The 22,015-nt window shown below is 40.9% G+C and overlaps 1 protein-coding gene across 3 annotated transcripts in view; it reads right to left on the minus strand.

Annotated features, from left to right (window-relative positions):
- ITPK1 (inositol-tetrakisphosphate 1-kinase) overlaps positions 1 to 22,015 on the minus strand; it is a 143,843-nt gene that overhangs the window by 100,795 nt on the left and 21,033 nt on the right. For all 3 annotated transcript variants that reach the window (XM_066321795.1, XM_066321796.1, XM_066321797.1), the window contains exon 3: positions 11,576 to 11,600. In XM_066321795.1, the coding sequence (XP_066177892.1) occupies positions 11,576 to 11,600 (25 nt within the window). The remainder of the gene's footprint in view (positions 1 to 11,575; positions 11,601 to 22,015) is intronic.

Here is a 22,015-nt window from a genome sequence, read left to right on the forward strand (position 1 = left end):
TTCACTGGGACAACTGGGTAGGGCACTCCCTCATCCATTCCTGCCTGGAGAAATCCTCCTTGCACACAAGGGTATATGCTAGTTGGCAGTGCAGAGACATCGTAAACAAAGCCAATAGTGTGGTGAAAACAGACTTGCTGAAAGCATCATTCAAACCTTTCTGGTGTCTAAGTCAGCACTCTGCCACTTCAGAAGAGAGGACCTTGACAAGGGAGAAGTAGAAGAGACAGATGGGAAAATGCAATTCCAGTTGCCTTCTAAGCTTCCACTACACCAACTACCCACTGCCCATCAGGGTGCCTCACTAGCATCTTTACTTCCTTGGGCTATTCTGAAGTCAAACCTACTCTATACTAATAGAGAAGCAAATATAATCCACTGAGCTGCTGTGCAAAGGGCTGACTGCACTAAACTAGTAAAAAGGCATTGTACCAACAGACCTTTAAAAGGCACTGCAAGGCCTGGACCACACTGGATAGACTGAACATACTACAGCACAAGCAGAAGCACTGTCCTGGTCCCTGAGAGTGCTGTACCTGCTCAAGCACAGCATAATCACACCTGTGTGGCACACTGTGCTCACAGAGCCAATACAGCTTTTGTGTGCATCCACTTATACAGGCTTACCCAAAGAGACTCAGATTTTTGGAAGTACAGAAAATGTAGAAATGCATTGATTTAATTGTACAAGCAGGCTGAAGAAGCTAAGAAGAGACCCAGCAGGAAGGTACTTTGAAGAAAAACAATCACAGCATGTATCAAAAGAAAGCAGAGAACTTCAGCATTCAACACACCTGTTAGACAAGATGGACCACCAGGGTGTAGTCTCCTCACCCAACAGGAACTGAAAGCAGCGTGAGGACATGGCCCTTTACTGGTAGGAAAAAGGTCCTCTGGCCAATGGAGGGTCATCAACCCTAACCTGCCCTTTTTGGCTCAGAAGTGGAACAACTATCAGGAGCTGGGACCAGTGGAAGGATGTCACCAGCAGGGAACAAGTGCTATCTCTACCTCCTTTTTAGACACTTAGTTCACTGATAACCAGCTATTAAGTCTTGCATGGAATGTAAGTCATCACAACAGGCTCATGAACATGTAATCTGCTTTGACTCAGTTTCAAGCTTTGTACTTTAAAAGAAAAAATTCTGTTTCCCTCTTTATAGATGCCGTTCCTTTTTCAGCTACTTAAAGGTTGTTATCATAAAGGAAAGAGTATTACAAAATAAGCTCATCTAGGTCACAGGAAAGAACATTTTCCAAGCTAACCTAAAGTGCAAATGACCTCTCAGCAATCAACATTAATTCTCTACAGAAAGCAGTTAGCCTGTTCTCTAATCTTGCCATCAGTAAGGCAATGAACAATTTAACACTGCCTATGCCGCTGAGCTTACAGGGCACTGCAGTTATGCAACGAAGCTTCTTGTATAAGAAAACCATTTCAGATGCACTTAGACCTTTCAGTAAAGGAAGCTCTTAGCTCCAATCAACAATTTATGACAAAGCTAGAAAGCTTCTCAGATTGCAAAGTCAGCCAAAAATTCCTCTACAGCAGTTGTTTTCCTTACATTTCAGTCTTTTACAGTATTAGCTCAGTCCCAATGGCATCTTTTCCATCTCGTGCTGGGATGATTCTGTCAAAACACTGTAAATAACTTCTTTGGACTTTGGCAACATACCAGGAGGAGGAATAGTATTTTTCTGTAAAAAAGCCCTCACTATCTACTGAATGCTCACCTTAAAATGCACACTCAAACACGGACACTACGTATTAGTTAACATGTATAACAACTTAAAATTAGACATTAACTTATTCAGGGAAACACACCAACTGGGAAATTAAATGAAGCAACTATAATTTACTGAAGGAAGCTCAGGTTGAAAAATTGATCAGTGAATTCTAATAAGCCACTGAACTATCATGGATCCTAAAATAGAGACCAAAAAACAGTGTAAAGTAAGTCCATTCCTCAGCAATGACAGAAGCATTTTATGGTTTTGTATATAGGTCGAGATTCTGCTCTCCCACCTTTAAGCTCTATTGTGCCAGTTTTCAAAGCAGAACCACCCTCAATTTGATTTTTTTTCTTTAAATCATGACTGAAATGTGAGATACCTCACTGACTGGTTAGCTGACAGCATTGCCTTAGGATCCTGCAAGCTGACAACAAACTTTAACCAAAAGCACATTGGACAAGTTCTTTTGACAGGCTTCTATTCACCTATAATATGGGCAACAATTTCTTTGACTCCTTTTGACAAAAATAACCTTAACGTAAGAAAAGAACCATTAAAGTAAAATGTACTTTAGCATCACAGCTTCAATGACAAATCTGCACACTTAAGTCAGGCTTGGGTTTGCTGTGTTTTTAATGCACAGATGAGTCACAGAAAGCACACCTGGATATGGAGCCTCCTGGGAAGAAAATCACCTGTGGGCAGGTGAGCTGGAGGAGAAGCAGCAGAGCACAAACTGTGACTACCATGAACAAAGCTGCCTCACAGAACTGCACAAAGCTGGATGGCTTTTGTAGTTCCTCTGGCTTTGGGATTTATACAGATTCATTACTATGTCAGTAGCACGCTATCTCTAAGTTTCTTCCCTGAAGAAACTGAGCAACAGAGAAACTCACAGCAACCTGCTGGAGAAAGCTTCTCTCCAGGCTCTTCCCAGTCAAAGGGAATAAAGTTAACTCTTTCCCTCAACCTTCTCTTTGAAAAGAGCTTTCCAAAAGGAAGGTCTACTTCCATCCCGTGCTGAAGGACTGCTGTCCTGGGTTGTAGTTTAGGATGTATTCTATCACCATCTTCAGTTAATGGCCCATCAATGCCTTGTGCATGACTCACAGATAACTCCCTCCGGGAGTCATCTCTCTTTAATGGGCCATCAAGGACCTCCTGGATGACTCATCATCCCATTTTGAGATGCTCCACCCACGGGGAGGAGCCAAGCATTCTCACCTGGATATAAGCTGGGATTTGGGACAGTAGAAGCAGCCCTCACCCACTGGATTCCCAGAGGGCTGGAGCTACCAGACCTTTTTACAAGATCACTGCTTCAGGAAGCCCACCTCGTCTGGACTGCTTCCATCACCCTGATCAGGTTGTATTCTGACTCTGTCAGTGGTTTTTCTTTTTGTATTCTTGCATTTATTTTATTATTTTCTTCTCGTTAAATTGTATTTCTGACTTAGAGCCTCTTACTTGGTTTGTTTTCAAACCACAACAACTGCTTAGGGCAGATCAATGTCCTTAGGCATACAATGACTATTTCAACCAATTTATTAAGTGTGGTTACTCACCCCAGCTCCTGGCATAGCCAGTAGAGAACCACACTAATCTCACCCAGAAAGCTGCAGCAGTGACAACTCAAATGAGGGGAGAAGGTTGAAAAAATAAAAATAAAGTTAAAAATTAACATACTACAGCTCTATGAACTGTAAACCTTATGCTAAAGAAACACACATATGGGATAAACCTCACTTTGGAGAAACTACGCTTAGAATAATCTAAATTTCTCCTGTCTTCCTCAAAGTGAAGTCTTAGATTCAACAGTTTCCACCCTACATTATTAATTGCACTACTTTTGGTCCCATTGCAAAATTACCATTAGCAGTAAATTTTACCAAAAAATTGATAGTGATTTAAAATAAACCATCCAAAAGTCCAGAAATATTTTCCATCAAAAGGTCAATATTAGAAACACTTCTGTGGCTGATCCTTTTTCCTCTTCACCAAAAACCAAGCTATTTTCAAACCACCACAGATACACTGCAAAACAACCAAAGGCACAGAAAACTCATACAACATATGCAGAAACCCTTTCTGTCTAGTCTATGTTTAGACATACAGCAAAGAGGATTACACTTTTGCAAAAAGAAATTTAAAGTAAAACCAAGTGTATTGCTATCACCAGAAATGCAGAGTTTAAGTGCAAAATAAATACTTATTCTAGCAGAAGACATCACCCTTAAAACACAGTGCCCCTGGGAGAGAAAAAAATAGGATGGGATGGAATGGGGGCAGAAATTCAGCTATTCTAATTAAGTTGAAGCCACTCTTTTGTCTTCTGCTGTATTTCCATGAAGGCAATAAGGTTCAGGAAAACATTTCCAGTTTTTGCTGGTTTGATTGTGCTCTATTTTATAAGAGGCAGTTTAAGTACATGCATTAGGAGTTTCTCTAGCTTAAAGCTAAAGACCAAATACAGGAAAACCTAAGAAACTCTAGGGCTTAATATCTTTAAGCACCAGGTTTTATTGGAACCATTCACTCTTGCAACATGAATATGTTTATCTCCTTTAATTGTGAAGTGCCAGAAGAGCAAACAAGCATGCAATATTTTCAGATACAATTATCTCAGGCCATAGATCAAAGGAGTAAGTCTTGCAGAAGCTGGAGAAAGAAGAGTCAACATACCCTGAAAAGACTTCCTCAAGCTCCACTGATCTTCTGCAGTTCAGACCTACCCGCACCCTTACTGAGGAAGACAGGCATACACATAGCCTCCTCCACTGCTCTGATGATATTCCCTATACAAAGCTTCTACTGGAAGTAACCAAGTCTGAGCTACAGCGGATACAGGAGTCATTGTTTAAAAAACATCTCTGTGGAACTAACATCAGGACTGAAGACAAGGTTATAACTGCTGTGACAGGAATGAGCTTGCAACTCTGACAGAGCAGAGAACTGCATGACTTCACCCCAATATACACAAAGGATGGGGCATTCATCTGGGAGAGGACAGGGTCAGAGATACAGTCACCCTTGTCACGGTATCATATTAACTCCCCATCCTTCCTAGTCCAAGAAAAAGCTTCAGAAAAGGTCAAAAGAGCTACGTGCATATTTGTACTTCAACACTGACTTTGCAGTTTCAGCAAAACTGCAAATGAGCAGGTTGGTTTTAAAATAAGGCATTTCCTGAGTCACATGCCTCTGAACACGTTCCATGCGCCTGTTTTGATACCATATCACAACACCTGCATCCAGTCAGACAAATAATTCTATTGTTTAATGCAGACTCAAAGCCAAGTCTTTGTCAGCCAATAGGCACCACTGCAATAATCATGATTCAAAAAAGCACTGTCTAATTGTGATTTTGTGCAAAGACTGGGAGTGTGTGCTCCAGAAAGAGGCAAATAAAGAGTTTTACAACCCAGCATTTCTTTGAGGGTCTTATTTTTATCCATACTATTTCTTGATGAGAGATTTATGAAGCTTTGCAGTTCACAGTAATAACTGGGAAGACACATGCTAATGACAGAAAGAATATGATACCCCAATCTTCAGAAATTAACAGCCCCATTTTCCTTCACACACTCATTTGTCTCTAAATCTATCCACTTAGATATCTGAAAGTAACTTAAATGGCATTCCACCATGTGAATTATCTTTATTAGGAAACAGAGGCAGAATTTGTAAGGGACTTGCCTAAAGTGCCTGCAGTAAGTGACAAAGCAAGACAATTCCCCGCTGAAATTTTAGTCCCATTACAGCCACGAAAATCTTGGGCAGAGGTCCCACAGGGACCTACTGGAGAAAATTCCACTAGATTTTCACTCAGGACTTCACAACTCCCAGCCTTTAGCACTGTTAGGAATCACTGCCTCATCACTACACACCAAGGAGTGGGGAGAAGAAAAAGGGGCTGGGCAGAGCTGGCTCCATAGGGCAAAACAATACAAGCTCCAACCTGACACCCATTCATTATACATTAGTTACAGATTTCTAAATCATAGTAATGTTTTCATTCACACAGGTGTTGTCTGCAACTGAATGCAGAACCCACACCTCTCCGAGGCTACTGGGATTCACCATCACCAGAAAGCAGTCAAACCAGTCAGTGAGAGACTCTCTCTGAGATGCAAAACTTTCTTCATGGTTCACTCACTCACTTATTCACCCACTCACCAAAAGTGAAAATAAATCTAAATGCAATTTGATTTGTTTGGCTACTCTAATTTTTAAGAATAAGTGTTTGCTGTTCATTTAATCTGCTTAATCCATATGGTGAAAAATGTTCCATAGTTTTGTCTTCCTTCCTTGCCCAAACAGATGTGCATTTATTCTTCTTTCCCAGTGGACCAGAAAGGCCCATGCTGTACCTAACTGACCAGTGTGCTGATGCAATATAAACCACTGTGCCAAAGTCATCTCTCCCTGCACTGAACCTGGGCTTCATTCCTGCTGGGCAATGCTGCTTCTCAGCTACCACAAAGGTCTCACTCACCATAGAAGGATCTCTCTCCCCAGCCAAGAAGGACCAGGGGGAGGATTCTGTCTGAGATTTGTTCTTCCACACTCTGGTTGTTTCTGGGTTTGAAACTGAGATTAATGCACTTTTTTGGAAGACCCAACTTTGTGTGCTTAGCACACCCTTTTTGTAGCACTGACACTAAAAAATATCAGGATCTTTCCAAGATTTTAAGCAGTGGGCCTCCACCTTTAAACACATGCAAAGTACCTAACACAATCCAGACTGGGAAGGGCTGGAGGGCCTCCATAGCACCATTTCCAAAAATGCACTGAAGGCAAAGCAGGCTGCCATTCTCAGGAAAACATGCACTTTACTGAAGGCCTGGCATGCATGTAAAAATAAACTTTCTTCTCCTAGTACTTGAGAGCCAACTCTCCAACATCTCAACAACCTTGCTTGCTTTGGAAGTTTTCCAGTCACATGTTGCTGTATATGCTATCAAATATATATTTTACAAGCTCCTTTTCTTGGTTAGAACACTGCTGTTTCAAGCTTATTCCATTAATATTTCATGTGAAAATAAACCTCTCCTCATTTCTAGAAAACAACAGTTCCCTGGCAACAAATGGTAGAAACCATTGTCATTAGTATTTCACTTTGATTGAATTAAAAAGGGTGGAGTGCACCCTGAATTCTTCTTTGCAGGCCTCAAGAAAACCCATGTCTCAAAGGACAGTCTTCTTTTCCAGAGTAAAAGATTTCAAATACATCAATTCCAAGAGAGTTGAGGGAAAAAGGACACAGCAGTCCAGACCACTGTAACTACTACAATCAGCTGTTCCACATCAGAAAACATGTTCTCCTTTATACCCACTAAGGAGCATGCAGTTTGAAATATGACTAATCCCACTTTTATAGCCAACTGACTAGAACATGTTTCTAAGATATAAGAGTATTAGTGTTCATTTGATCCAAAAACACCCACCAAAAATAGGAAATCTTCACTATTTTAGAATTAAGAAATGTGCACAAGAGCTCTAGGAAAGTTTGGGTGTGGAAGTGCTTGAAACAGCTTTGAAGTTGCAAGAAATAGGAAGGTGGCAAACTTTGTCACACAAAAACCAAACTGGCAACTTGTCAAAAGCCAAAGGGCTGCAGCTAATTATTCTGGTTTTGCATAGTTTGTGAAACAAAAATAAATGCATGTCTCTATCAGAGGTGCTTGAGATGATTTCCACTTCAGTGCACATGTTTTCACTCTTACACTCTTCAAACTAAGCCAACAGATTTTTCCTGAAAAACAAGGTAGATGCTCTTTCTCTCCCTTGCCAGCACGCAGTCATAAGAAACTGGCTAAAGAACTAGCTAAAGAACTGAATTTTCAATCCTAAATTTTCCCCTCCACTAACATGAGCGATGGAGGGCTGGAAATTGAACAAGATCAGAAACAGCTTTACTTTTAAGACACTACATAAAACCCTTATTTGCTAGATTCCATTACAGAAAATAGCTTTTTTTTTTTATAATAAACACCTCCTCAGCCATCCACTGCATAGCTTTGTAGGCAATCTTCCCCTTGAAACAGTGATGAAAGAATTTATTAAGAAATGCTTCAGTTAAAGCATTTTCTGGCAAGTCACCCCAATGCCAGCACAAGAGCTGCTCTGCCTCAGCCTTGCCAGCTGCTGCCTGCCTAGCAACTGCCTGCAGGCCATGGCAGATGGGCTTCAGTCATGTCTGTCACCTGTTCAGAGCATATCTACCCTTCTCAGGCCACCAGCTCAAGCCATGCCAGCTGAGCAGGCAGCTGCAAAGAGTGGGAAGAGCCTTTAAGAAAGGAGAAGGTATGGAACTGCCACAGGAACCACAAGAGCATTACATTGAGAATACTTTAAATGCAGCCTGAAGATTAAACACAGCTGAATTGGTGCTGCTTTTCACTGGAGGAGAGCGAGCAATCCCAGCCCTGCTGACCACCTTAATTGCTCTTGCCTTCGTGCCCACATAACAGCACAGGCCAGTGGCCACACACTTCTGAGACAGCTGCAGCTGAAATTCCTGCAGCACAGACCCAAACAGCACTGGGGCTGGTACTGCAACAGGTTCCCTAGGAAAAATGGGACACATTCCTCAGTATTTCCTCCTGCAAAACTGGAACAAGAGTGCTTCCTTACCTTATGGGGTACAAACAAGTAAGCACCCTAATTCAAAAAGCATGCTGATACTCAAGTGATCCCTGCTTAAAAAAATAAGCAAATGCCCCATAAAAAGGGGAGAGATGCAGCACAGTATTCTGTTAAGAGCCCATCTTGAAAAGCTAGTAAACTGGGGTTTTTTTGTTTTCTCCTTGTAATATAACGCTGGTTTGCAGCTGCCCCACTGATTTGGATTTAAGTTGCAGAAAGCAAATCTAGATCTAAAACATTGCCAGATTTCAAGGATGCTACTACTCAAGAGTTCTGCCCTGCCCACTGGAAAAAGAGAAATGAGCTAATCCTATTCAAGTTTCCAAATGTTTAGGTGCAGGCTCAGACTCATAGTGTCTTTGGAAAGTTCATAACCTTGAAAGCTTTTTATTTAATTAATCTACTGTACCATCTTCTAAGTCAGCTAGCTTGATGGATGTTACTGGGTTGTACTATATGAAGTTGCACACTTCAGCTCTTGTACTTTGAGTTCACAGTGAATTATTATGTTAGAAATTAACCGGCATTAAAAAAAAAATATTTATCACCACACAAGTTGAGTGGTTTTCTGTTTGTTTTCAATGTGATGCTTTAATTAAGGTCTTACTGCTAGGTAGGGGAGAATGCCTGCTTAGCATCCCACTGCCAGTCCTGTTCTTGCTTTATTTCTCTTTGGAGGATGTGCCTGTTTCCCCGCTCAATAAAAATAGAAAGCTGGAACCATTCTCTCTGCTGGAAGTGGAAGTCTGAGAGAAGACAAAACACAAAACCTGAACACAAGTCATGAAATGTTAATTGCTATCTAGCAGCAGCTCACTGAATCTGTATGGCACAATTAGCTCTAAGAAAGCAAAATAAAACAATTTCATCTGTCTAGCCAAAGAAGAGAGGACTATCCTGAATCCTCCCTTCAGGAAGGAAACAGAAGTCACACAGGTGCTTATTTGAAGACTTCCAAGACTTCCCTTTAGTAGTAGAAAATCCTTTCCTGCTCCTGTGAAACACTTTTGGAAAAGAGTAATCTGATGTATGTTCACAGAAGTCAGCACATACCAGTTCCTCATGCTTTGTACTCTAGAAACTCGTAACCAAACCCTATCTTCCAACTCACTACTTATTACTGGAAAGCAAGTCTACATTCAGAAAAATTCTGAATTTATGTAAAGAAGAAATTAGGTAAACATCCTGTGTATCTTGGGTTTTGGTTTACTTGCTTACTATCAGATCTAAGAGCTGGTTTCTCTCTAACAGGACAAGTTCTTTAAAGGAGAAGGGGAAGCAAGTCAAAGAAATGTTGCTGCTTGACACAGGAAGACAATATTCCCTCTGTCAAACAAACCTTGTGCACCAGATGGACATCAAGACAGTTCTTCATCTAGAAGCAAGCCTAGGGGGACAGATCATGAGAGGTGCCTCAAGCAAAAGTTTCTAGCAACAAGGGATGAAGAAAGAGCCCATTTGTGATACATTCCCTACTGGATGAAGCACATGCATTGGGATATATGAAGCAACACATAAGCGATAAGCAAAGGGCGATCACATATTTCCATCCATCCTGTTCCAGCAGAGCAGCAGGCACCAGTGACTGTGGTATGCCTCTGGGGCACAAATTCCCAGTATAGATTATTCTGACATCTCAACCACACTGTCCAATTTGAGACCATAAATTATGAGACCATAAAGCATTTTCATGGGGACAAAGTCCTGTCTAGTTCTGTCCCAATGTTTCCCAAAATGCTTTCACAATAAGTACTTTCCAATAATTTTGTGTCTATCTGATGACTAGCCATTAAGCTACACAAACATCAGAGTAAGAGGCAACCTGTTGAAGGACAGCAACTTTAATCCATGAGGTAAAATGGAGTCTGCCCTCTGCTCAGCTAATGGATGCATCACTGAATTCTTCTCATATGAGCCCCTTGCCGCTTAAATGTACAGTGCAGGTGCAAGGCACATATAACAAATGCAATCATTAATGCACTGGGGTATTAATAAAATAATAATGTCCCCTAGACAGTGACATAAATATGGGCTAGCTTTCTCCCTGTGCTCCTGGTCAAGCTGTGCTTTGCAAATGCTGGCTTGTTTTTATCAGTCTGGTAACACCATTATCAAAACCGATGAAAGAAGCTACCCTTAGCTCTGAGCAATAGGAAGTACAGGTAAGGAATATGATGCTGTAGTGATGAAAGGTTAAATACAGCCAGCAAAGTATATGCCCTTTGTCCGTCTAACACAATGCAGTTCTCAGACAACCACTCATAACTGAAAGACATACTCTCCACTTAAACCAGCAATGAGAATTTTTTAAGTCTTTTCTGACAGTGGATTCTATAAAATAACATGGCCTGATTTTTCAATTTATTTTCTGTTAAGTACTTTTCTCCTGCTCCCTGCTGGAGTTCAGAAGCACCTTTCACACGGATTTAAGAGCAACCTCAATTACTCCTCTCTCCTCTGTCACCTCTGTTGAGGCAGTTCCATCTCTGTTTTACGAAGTGAAGAACTCAAGACTTCAGGGTTCAAAATGAGCACCAGCTAAGTATGAGCAAGACTGAAACCTATGACTTACAGCTCTTCTAAGCACACAAAATAAGCCAGAAAGAGAATGCTTCCCCTTCCATCTTTTAGGGCTCGTAGTGTTCTGTGTTACAGCTGATAGGTAAGGTAATTCCTTTCACAAGCTGACACCATCCTTTAAGTAACATCTTGTGTGAAATATGACCATTCAGACCCAGGAAAGAACAAATGTAGCCAACACCTGAACTTATCTGTAGATGGGCCACAACCTGAAGGCACTTTAGTATCATTTCACTGCTCACTGGATTACAAAAACATTCCTTCTGCCGTAGCTTTTTTTTCAAAGGGCAGATCTTGTTTCTGTTAAGCTTGACTGCCTGTGAATGCAATTAAAAGAGTAACATCACCTAATCAACTATCAGATCTTATTAATTGACAGACACAAGGAAAGCATTAACTCCATTCCCACTTTCACTAGGGCACCTTTTAAGCTGGACTGCATGTGGGCTTAACACATGCTTCATAAAAGGAGAATTCTATCTTTCTAAAAGCAGTATCTGTTATAAAGAACTGAATGGAAACAAAAATCATTAAGCCCGGTCATATTGGCATCCAAATGACAGTATTTAAAATCAGTATGCCGCCTTTACAAGAAAATAGAGCTTTTACTCACCTGTACTACTTCTACACCTCTTTTCCTGAAAAAAAGGAAGAAAAAAAAAGGAAAGGTTAGTGTTGGAAATGTGGGGAAAATGTAAAAACATAATCGAATGGAAAAGCACTGCTTCATACTAGAATGCAAACAATTAAAATCTGCACTAATAACCTGATTCAAATTCAGGAAAGCACTTGTTCAGTTTCATTCCCTGTCTAGGAAGCACTCTGGCAGATTCTGAATCATGGCCCCAGAAGTAACCCAAGGTGAATACTAAGCAGCTGCAGCACTGGGAATGATAGGGTTGTCAGGTGAGCACAGGTAGGAAGTGGCTGATATTAGGGAGGGAGCATCTCAATTTTAATTAGATCTAGTTTGCTTTTCATATCTCATCTGCCCTCAAAATGTGCAAATTGCACCACACCACATTCTGCATGCTTGACAGATCTCTTATTTTGAACAAAGAATACACATATAAATGCCAGGGAGAAGGAGCACAGCACCTTGCAGCCATTTATCCTCTTATTTACCCTTATTCTACCCCCATCATCTTGCTACATGGGATGCTACCCTGGACTTCAGTTCAAAGACCTGCAGTCAGTCTGATTCTTTCAAGAGCACAGTTCAAATGCTTGGGGTTTATCAGAAAGGCCCAAGCCTCTGGCCACATGGAGACTTTCCAGTGCTCCTGAATTGCCAGGGATGAGAGACTAGAAAGGCTATGAATTATACACCAAAATGTTGAGAACTGCAATTGGTAGAGCCAGCTTAGGCAAATCTGTAGAGACAGTTGTCTACTCTGCTGGTATGAAAATTAAGATTCAGGTACACGCAGTCAGACAATGCTCAGTCACTGCCTTTGACAAGTTATCAAGCAAAACAAACCACTTCTGCACAAGTCTTGAGAGAAGAACTGAATACCTGGCACAAAGCCCAGCCATTCCTGCTCCATGCCCTACTCCCAATACATGCAGGCTATTTAAGTAAGTTAGAATATTCTCCTCACTTTGAAGACACAGGAAATTTAACTTAAAAATTAAAAGCCTCAGCAAGCACAGGACAGGAATCTCTCTTCCTTCTTCCCACTTGCCCCGTATGTGAAAATCAAAGCCCCTTTTTTGGGGGAGGTCATAGAACAGGACCGCCTAACTCTGCCCTCAGTGCTTTTCTATCTAAGAGTGCCTGTGTTGTTGTCCATAGCCACAAACGCTGCACACTGCTGAATACACAATGGCTCCTCCAGTTTTCCACCCCATACAGTACGTCTTTCTTTTGGGAGGCCATTACAAAGATGCCCAAAGGGACAGGCGATCAATCAGCATCTATGACACAAATTGCCCCCTCTTCCACTTTACCAGTCTGGAGTCTCTCTGGCCTAGAAGCAGCATTCAGACAGACACAGGAGAGAGCCTGTTGTGAGAACTCAGCAAGGAAATAAAAGAGAAAATGAAATCAAGCACCTCTTGCTAAGAATTTCAAAGCCCTCTTGCAGATAATAGTAACTGTAAGTGGTCGGTGATTAATACACTGCCATTATGATGTGGGAAGCACTACTGCAGATCGTCACCTGACGCTGGCCAGATGGGTTCCAACTCTGTGGTGAGAAGAAAATATAAGTCTTGTAGAGAAAGCCAAATTGTTGAAACAGTGATTTTTACACAGCTAAGCAAGAAAAATGGGAAAAATTAGGTGGGGAATGCTGTTTCGTAAATCAAGGCCGCAGACTACTCAGAAGCATTCCAAGTATTGTAAGCTAAAACTTAAAATAATCAAACATTTGTGCTGTGTCTGTCCTGGAGTAAACAGAACAACTCAGAACTACCATGGAAATACACCAGGCTTCAGTCAAAACTGCACCAGAGCCCCTGGAAGGACAGTGGCTGATGGCAAAAGCTGCATTTCTTGTCATGCTACATACACACTGAATAAGCTTTATTCTACTTGGAGGAAGATAAATATTCACCAGCTGGGTGCCAAATCCATTTGAGAGAGAATCAGTCCTCATGGTTCCTGTAATCCCCTCCCAAAACGAACTTTGCAAATTTTCTAGGACTTACAGAAACCAACTGCACTGTCCCAGAAGAAGGGAAGAAGCCAGAAGAGCACACAGGAAAGGAGAAAAAGGGTCCCTGCTCTTAGCTACAATGCCACGAGCTTAAAAAGGTACAGGAAGAAGGAAGCAATTACCAAGACTGGCTTGTAGGCTGGTCTTCCCCTTTTCAGAGGGGAGCAGGATGTTCTCTTTGTTACCTGAAATATGAGAACTTTTTCTACTTAAACCTAGGGGAAAAGAAACGATAGAAGCATTTTAAGGAAGCATTAATTAATTTGGGAAAAAATCCTCTACCAGAATATCACCATTTGAAAATAAGTCCTTTTAAAAACAAGAAGTATCCAAATAACCAGGATGTCAAGCCACCATTCACCTCACTTTTGTTATTAGCTGATTCTTTGCCCAGAAGATTTCCTAAGCCAGTGACTCCAGGCTTTTCAGCCAGGCAGGTCACAGTTGCAGGCTCAGGGCAGCAAGACATCCCTTATGTAACCAAGCATGCAATACCATCTAACCACCCAAACTGCCTTACGTCACCTGGGAAAGGGCTTAGGGTCAGGCATGGAAAGAAAGCTGATCCTATGCACAATAAATTCTAGGACCTTCAAAAAGAGAGTAAACAGAGAGCAAACGAAGCAGACTGTGGGCCATAACTCCCCAACAAGGGGTTGCCTGTGCAGGACACACAATGGAGACAAGACAGTTGCTGAATGAACTGTGCTGGGAGTCTGACAGAGCCATGAACCCGTTACCACTTCTTGCTATTGCACTTTAAAAAGCCAGTAAGAAAAACACATCCTACAATTCTCCTGTACATTCTTTTGGGCTGTTTCTTTAGCAGAGGACATGACTGACAGGACAGGATGGGATGACTCTTTCACCTAGTGTACTGACCACTACTCTTGTGTCCCTCATGGTGTTGTCCATGGCTTTCTAGCTTCCCACACAGTTTGAAAGTGAGCCACTGCCTACCAGGGGAAGGGCTCCCATACCCTTGCCTAGCTGCCTCCTGACAAATCTCTCTTTCTGAGGAGAAAAGGAAGGTCATTATTAGCTGTATTTCCCTTCTATCTCAAAAGAGGCAACTCAGCTGTGTCAAAGACAGACTGCATCTGTCCACTTTCATTGAATAGACATTTGGAAAATGGTCAGTTCTAAACCACATTCCCAGAGGTCACTAATTTAAAAATGCATTTAATCTCAAAGATCACCTACACACTACAACACTTATAGGAAAAACAGAAACATTTAAGTAACTGCTGCATTAGCCTGCAATACCAAATAAAACCCCAAAGCTTGTTCCAATTTATTAGTCCTATACCTGAAAGTACTGAACATCTCTACTAGATAATGCAAGCCTCCCTGTAAGCAACAGCAATTAAAATAATTACCATGGTAGTTGACTTAATGTTTAAGTTGGAATGATGTATGGATTTAAAGAAGAATTCAATACCAAGTTACTAAAAGCACATTAATCAAGGTCCTGAAATTGATGTTTTATCGCAGCCTCAAACTATGTAGAATAGATGGCTTTTGGGGTTGGGGTTTTTTTTAACACTCAAAGTAAACAGTTTGGACTAATTCCCCACAGCATCTTGAACCTGAATATCATAGTGAATGACAGCTAAAAGAAAAAATTATTATCAGGTTGTATATGGTAGTCATGGTTCAATTAAACAAGTTCTTCTGCTGTATAGTCTGAGTGACAGATTGAAAAATGTCAAATGGAATTTACAATTTCAAAAGTAAAAGGCAATCTTTCTACTGTACATGCAATGAAATTTATTTTCTCATATATCACTTTGAAAATTTCCCATGTAAAGAATTAGCAAATAATAATAATAAAAGAATTAATAATAATGTATTGCTTTAATATTAAAAGAAGCATTTTCACAGAAAAGCAATACACTGGCATCAAAAGGAGCTTATAAATATTAATGCATCAGAGCAAAAACCTGCAGCCACTAAGACTTTCACCACACTGAAACCAGCCAACACTGGACAGCTACAACCTTGTGGACAGCCCATTTCCCCTCCTGGCATAAAGGCAAGCTCAGCTCAATTGCCTTAGCTTTCCCATCAGCAGAATACTCTGCATATTTTTTATTAAACATTCATGATAATTCATGATAATTCATATTTTAATTAAACATTCATTGTTTTTTATTATTTTTCATCACTGATGGATTCCACCATGTTGTCCATCAAGCAACCAAAAGCAGCAACTCCAATACTGGGGTGCTCACTGTCCTGGGGCTCCAGCTCACAGGCACAGCCCTCAGTGCACATGACATTACCTGAAGGCATCTGAAACATGGCAAGACTCATCTTTAACAGGGGGACCTTTTGTGGTTTGGTTTTTTGCACACTGATTATCAAGGAGGCAATGAAGCAGTTATTGTTACCAATTTATACCCAACTACACTTACCTCTTCCCCACTAATTTGTATTCTGGAAGGTTTTATGTTTGAAATGGATCAAAAGTTGACATTTGGGGGAGGGAGATCTCAATTTCCTCAGTCTGTAAAGCATTACAGATCCAAAGAAGAATGGCAATAGAGTGCACCTTTACAGTCTTGTAGGTACAGATAATGTAGTACAGGACAGAAAGCATTTCACTTCAAGCTCTTAGTGTTCTTTAGATGGGCTGAAAAAAACCCAAGACTTTGGGCTGTCATGGAAGACCTTTCAAGTAGGATAAAACCCCATAGAAGGCAGCCACACTTGTGCATTTCTTCCTTGTTTGTATAAACAGGGAATGGTCCAAGTAATAGGTGCCCTCATATATCAGATGCTACAACACCCTAAGTGATTTTCAACCCACCACCCCATTGACAAACAACATTTGGTAGAAACATCTAACATTCTCCACATCTTCAAAGCCTTAAATCATCCCATTTACAGCCATAAAAATAAGTCTTAAGAGTGCTGTATCAGAACAAAGTGCCCTGAAAGGAACTAGAAAATAAGAGAGGATCTTGGTAGAGCAGCAGCAGCATTGCTCTGGGTTTCACCTGCAGTGCCATGAATTCCACTACAACACACAAACACTCACCAGCATTTCACAGCAAAGATTCAGCTGGAAACCCACCAACCCCTCATCCTGAAAGAGCAATGACAAAGTGAAGCATCCAACATCAATGCTTCAGACATGCAAGCAGAAGGGAGGAAAAAGCCATGAAAGAAAGAAAGAAAGACAGACAAAAAGAAAGAAAACAGGCACTGCAAGCAGTAACTAAAGGAAATAAACTGCCTTTATTCACTAAATATTAAGACAAAGTTTCAGTTTGTTTTATGAAACATTAGAGGGCTACTAATTTCAGCACTAAAAAAACCCAGTTAGTATAGAAATAAAATCTGTGTATCCCAAGTTATAAAAACCATAAAGCCAGTAAATACAAACTCAAAAGAATCTGTTTTCTTTTTAAACTAGGCATTTAAGATCAGTGCTGCTGAGCTCTGCCAGACTCTTTTCTTGGAACTAGTGACCCCGGGTTCTGGGAGCCTCTACTTGCTACTTTCCCAGCAAGGACAGAAAACCTTTAACCACACAGTCTTTTGAGAGGGGGAAAAAAAAATAAAAAAAAAAAAAAAAAACAGACTGAAAAATTATCAGTGGGAAGAAGGAACGATTAACAGCTGCACAGAAAAATTATTAAAGGCAATGAGTTATTCATCCTACCAGACATTCAGAGATAGATTTAACATGATGACAATTATAAGCAATTGGGCAGGGTTCAGCCTTTAGCCATAGTCTTGCCTACCAGACATTATCCGATCCAGTTCCCATCTATTATGGCAAGCAGCCACGCCACGTGATCTCTTTATAACCTTATTAAAAACCACCTTCAAACCAAGCTGTTTTGGAACGTTATCTTCCATTACAAGACGTTAACTTCCCAAAGGTCAGAGTCCTTCAAACTTGCAGGCTAAATTGCTCTAGCATCATCCTTTGGCTTCAATAAACTGCTTGCTTCCTTAAGCACTGCAAAGAGCACACACGTCCTCTCTGCTCCCAGTTCCCTTTGTCTCCCAATGACCCCAATCATCCCAATGTTAATATGACCCTTAATATGCAGAAAGCAAACACACGACCCATCCCTTCTAAAAGTCTTTTTAAGGTCAAGAGACACCAGTGATGGCTCAAGGAGACCTGAGAAGAGGCAGCAGAATGGTGAAGCAGAAGACAATGTCCCTTCCAGGGACAGAAATGGTATTCATCTTTATATATATAAAACTCTCACTGTAGAGCCTATTAGAGGCTTCTAGAAACATATGAACATGGTGGGAGGTTTCCTGTGACTGGAGGGTTGGAATGGAGGATACCAGCTCTTCAGGAAGGATGGACAAGAGAGTCACCCTCTATATGTCAGTGACCAGCTGGAGTGCAAGGCACTCTGCCTGGGAACAGATGAGGAGCACACTGAGAGCTTATGGGTCAGCACAGGTGACACAGGCCACCTGACCAGGGAGACCAAGCAGCTGTGTCTGTGTAGACAGATAGGAACAGCTTCATATTCACAACCTCTGATCTTCACAGAGGACTTCCCAGCAAGACCATGGAACAGATCCTCCTAGAAATTTTATACTAAGACACTTGGAAAATACAGAGGTGATTGAGAAACGCTAGCAAATTATGCCTGCCAAATGCAGTGGCTAAAGGAAGAGCAATTGATGCCATCAACCTGGACTTGTGCAAAGCATTTGACACTGTCCCACATGACATCTTTATCTCTAAACTGGAGATGTGCCTTGATGTTCTGAGAAGAAGCTTCAGCTGCTCTCATCCGCACAAAGACCACCAGGTCAGTATGGCCAGTAAGAAGGGGCTCTGCCAGGCCCCAGGCTGGTACTGCAGGTTCTGCAGATCTCCTGCACACCACAAGGGAAAACAAATGCACAATTCCACTCTGCTAAAGCCAAGGGGTACAGAGAGAAAGGCATGTCTGCCCAGCCAGCTTTCATCTAGAAATGGCTTTTAATCTACTAAATCTGAAGCCAAAGGCTCTATATCCTCTGCAACTTTCCAAGACTTTGGCAAACAGCCTTGAATAATCCTTTGGGGAGTTTTTATAGAGGCCAGACACCCACTGAGACATGCATAAGAAATGTGCAATATGCAAAATTTTTTTCATTTCTTGGATCTCTCAAAGAGATTGGGCATTTTTTTTGGCAGAAATTACAGGCTTATTTAAGTTCACCAACTTGCCATGCAAAAATGAGTTTATTCATCTCCAGACAGGCTTCAAGTAAGATATATAGGCGTCTGGGGCTTTTTTCTTTGTGCAAAGCTTCATTATACAAACAAGAGAAAGTTAGCATGTCTGCTCATTGAAGAAACCTGATTGCAACTCCTTTTTTCCTCTCCATAAGGGATCATGTTTTGGCACTGTACAAGTCAGTCACCAAGCCTCCCTTAAGTTTCATCACCTTTGAGAACCCTTGTGATTTCTTATGTTTTACACTCACCAAGTGACCACTGTTTGCATATGCAAGGAACAAATTTTCCTCTATAGAACTGGAATCAGCCACAGATTCAAAGACATAACCATTAACAGGAGCCTATGCAGGGAAGTTACTGTAGCTAGATAAATGCACTGGCACAAATAACCATCAGGTTAAAAGGACATCCATGCAAAGGTTTAGCATTCCTAGAAAGCTTTTCCCTTCAAACTCTGCATCAGTTCGGGCTCAAATAACTCATCCAATCAACTCCTGTTTGGTTTGAGACGCATTTCAAGGTTCAGCCTTTATTCTGGAGCACTTATGAATACAGCTGTTATTTTAAAGAGGACTGGCTGGTTAAGTCCCAAATAAAAAGCTGGTTAAAAACAGTGTCATCTGAAACAAGATTTCACCTGTATTTCACTATGCAGCTTCCCCAAACACTGTATGAACCATGGCAGTGGAAAAGAGACAAGCACTTAGAATCTGAGAAGTGCACTTCTGCAGTCTGGTACTTTATCTGAGAGGAAAAAGTTCAGCAGAAAATACACAGTACAAATTAAATAAATGTGAATCGAATTGCTTTTCTCCATTTGAACAAATGCAGATGCCAATACCAATAATGGGAATTTTCCTCCACCGTAACGGATTCTTCTGCTCAATTTTACATAAACATAGATCAAAGAAAAATTATTTTACTTTATTTGGAAGCCTCACTAAACAGGTTCATAATAAAATGAAACTTGGCTTCCAACAAGTGATGATCATACTGTTCGAAAATATTCCATGTATTGACATGTGGCCAACTTCCCTGAGAAGCAATAGGACAGAGCATTTGATGGTACTGCAATGAATTTTCTTCATGGTCTACACAAACTACACATGATCCTGGAAATAAAATAAAATTTCTGCAACATGCAATATTTGAGTACGGTCCTTACAATAAAAAGTATCTAAATTAAGAGACATCAAGTACATAAATGTTATTATGAAGCATACAAAATAATTTTAGTATCTGATGTGAAAATTGGGGTGGGAATCAAAAAGAAGAAATTAAACCCAACACACACGCACCCTGAGCAAAAACGCTTACGAAAGAGAACCCAGTTTTCCACTGATCTCATTGGACAGGGCTGCAGTTTGAGGAGCTGGAAATCCAACATACCGAACCAAAGCACCACTGCCAACTTCTTAATATCAAGGCAACATAGACCACAAATAGTCACAGAAATACATCTAAAGCTTTGAACAGGAATAGGTATATATAGGTGTATATATATATATAATATGTATAGGTTTGCCAGAACACGCATTTTCTTGTTTGCTTCAGTGTATTGCTAACAGTGCAGTAAGAGGAAAAAACCCAACTCTCTGATAAATCATAAACCACAAATACTGCCTAGTTTTTATCCAAGCTGTTAGAAAAACCTACATCTTTCTGAAAGGTACAGTGAATGATAAAGACAGAAGTTCAGTGCAAATCCTGTTTGCTTGCAAGAAATTTAGAGCATCCCATCTTTGTGAATGAAACATTCTTTTTCTGATCAGCTTCAGCCCTTCTGCAGGGTCCCTTTGCCCAAGAGGTCCCTTCAGAGCTCTGCCTTGAGCTAATACCCAGAGCACATGCCTTGCTGTCTCCCACAGCCCTGACCTTCCATGGCATTTGTTGCTGCTCCTCTCTCTCTCACACTGATGCTGGGGTACACACAAACACAGAGGGCTCTCTAAATTAATCCTGGCCTTGTTTTTTTTTTTCTTGACTTAGCCTAGACAGCAGCTGTTACACCCATTGTTTCCATCAGCGACTGAACACGTGTTTTGAGATGACAACTTTCCCAAATTTGGCCAGGGCATGCAGGACCTGATATACAACCCCCCAAACACTATTACATTTTCTAACCAGACTCTGCTTTAGCCCAGATTCAGATCTGCTGGGAGGTCTGCTCCTCCACATAACTGGGAGAGCCAGACTATTTCTTGGGCCTCCCTTGATATTCTAGAAGCTGCTTCAACAAGCTAAATCCTACCTTGTACCTGAGCTCTGTTACTCATACCCTACTTCTCCCTCTCAGAAAAAAGCCTTAGCCCAACAGTTCAGCTGCACCTTTCACATTTGCTTCCCTTTATGGACTTATCTAGATTCTCTGGTACCTGCCCCTCTGCGTTACAAGACTGCTGGGATCACAATATGCTGATGACTTTAAAAGACAACATAAATTCCTCTTACAGGAAAAGGAAAAAACGCATTTCTGTTCTAATCTACCAAATTACCATTGTCATCACTAAGGGGGTGGACATATAAACAGCTGATCCAGCTTTTGAGAGGGATTTGGAGAGGCAGCCACACAAAGGCACAGTAGCAGCTAGTTGTTTTCCTCTGGGTCATATTTGTTTGTCTCCACCCTGAAACTCACCCTTCAATGCCAATAATTGGCAGCAACTAATTAGAAGGAAAAAATACAAGTAGTTTATTAAATGTTTGATTACACATGGTCACAGAACAAATCTTCCTTGAACAAGTGATTTTCTCTTGCTCACTTCTTTTGTTTGTAGACACAAGAGATAACCACGAACTGGGATTTCAAGCCTATAGGTGACTGCAAGGCAAGGAGAAGCTGCCCACTCCTCTGCTGTTTCAGACTGATTTCCACATTGCTCATTACTGGATGCACCCCATGTTGTCTCTTTAGGGCTTTCACATTCAACAGTGTTATATACAGGATCACCACAAAAATACTGCCAGAATTACATAACAAGTTAATTGGAGATAAAATCAACATAAAGGAGAAGGACTTGTTAATACTTCCAAACTGTTGTAACTCCAAAATATATACAAGAACTTGAAAAATCATTATACATAAGAAAAAATCTGCATTAAATAACAGCTTCAAATGATGTCAAAAACTCTGAATGTCTTAGAGCTTTGAACTATAAGTAATATGACTTTTGTTCATCCCATT

Source organism: Sylvia atricapilla, chromosome 6 (genome assembly GCF_009819655.1).
Source record: "Sylvia atricapilla isolate bSylAtr1 chromosome 6, bSylAtr1.pri, whole genome shotgun sequence".
In the NCBI taxonomy this organism is placed as follows: Eukaryota; Metazoa; Chordata; class Aves; order Passeriformes; family Sylviidae; genus Sylvia; species Sylvia atricapilla.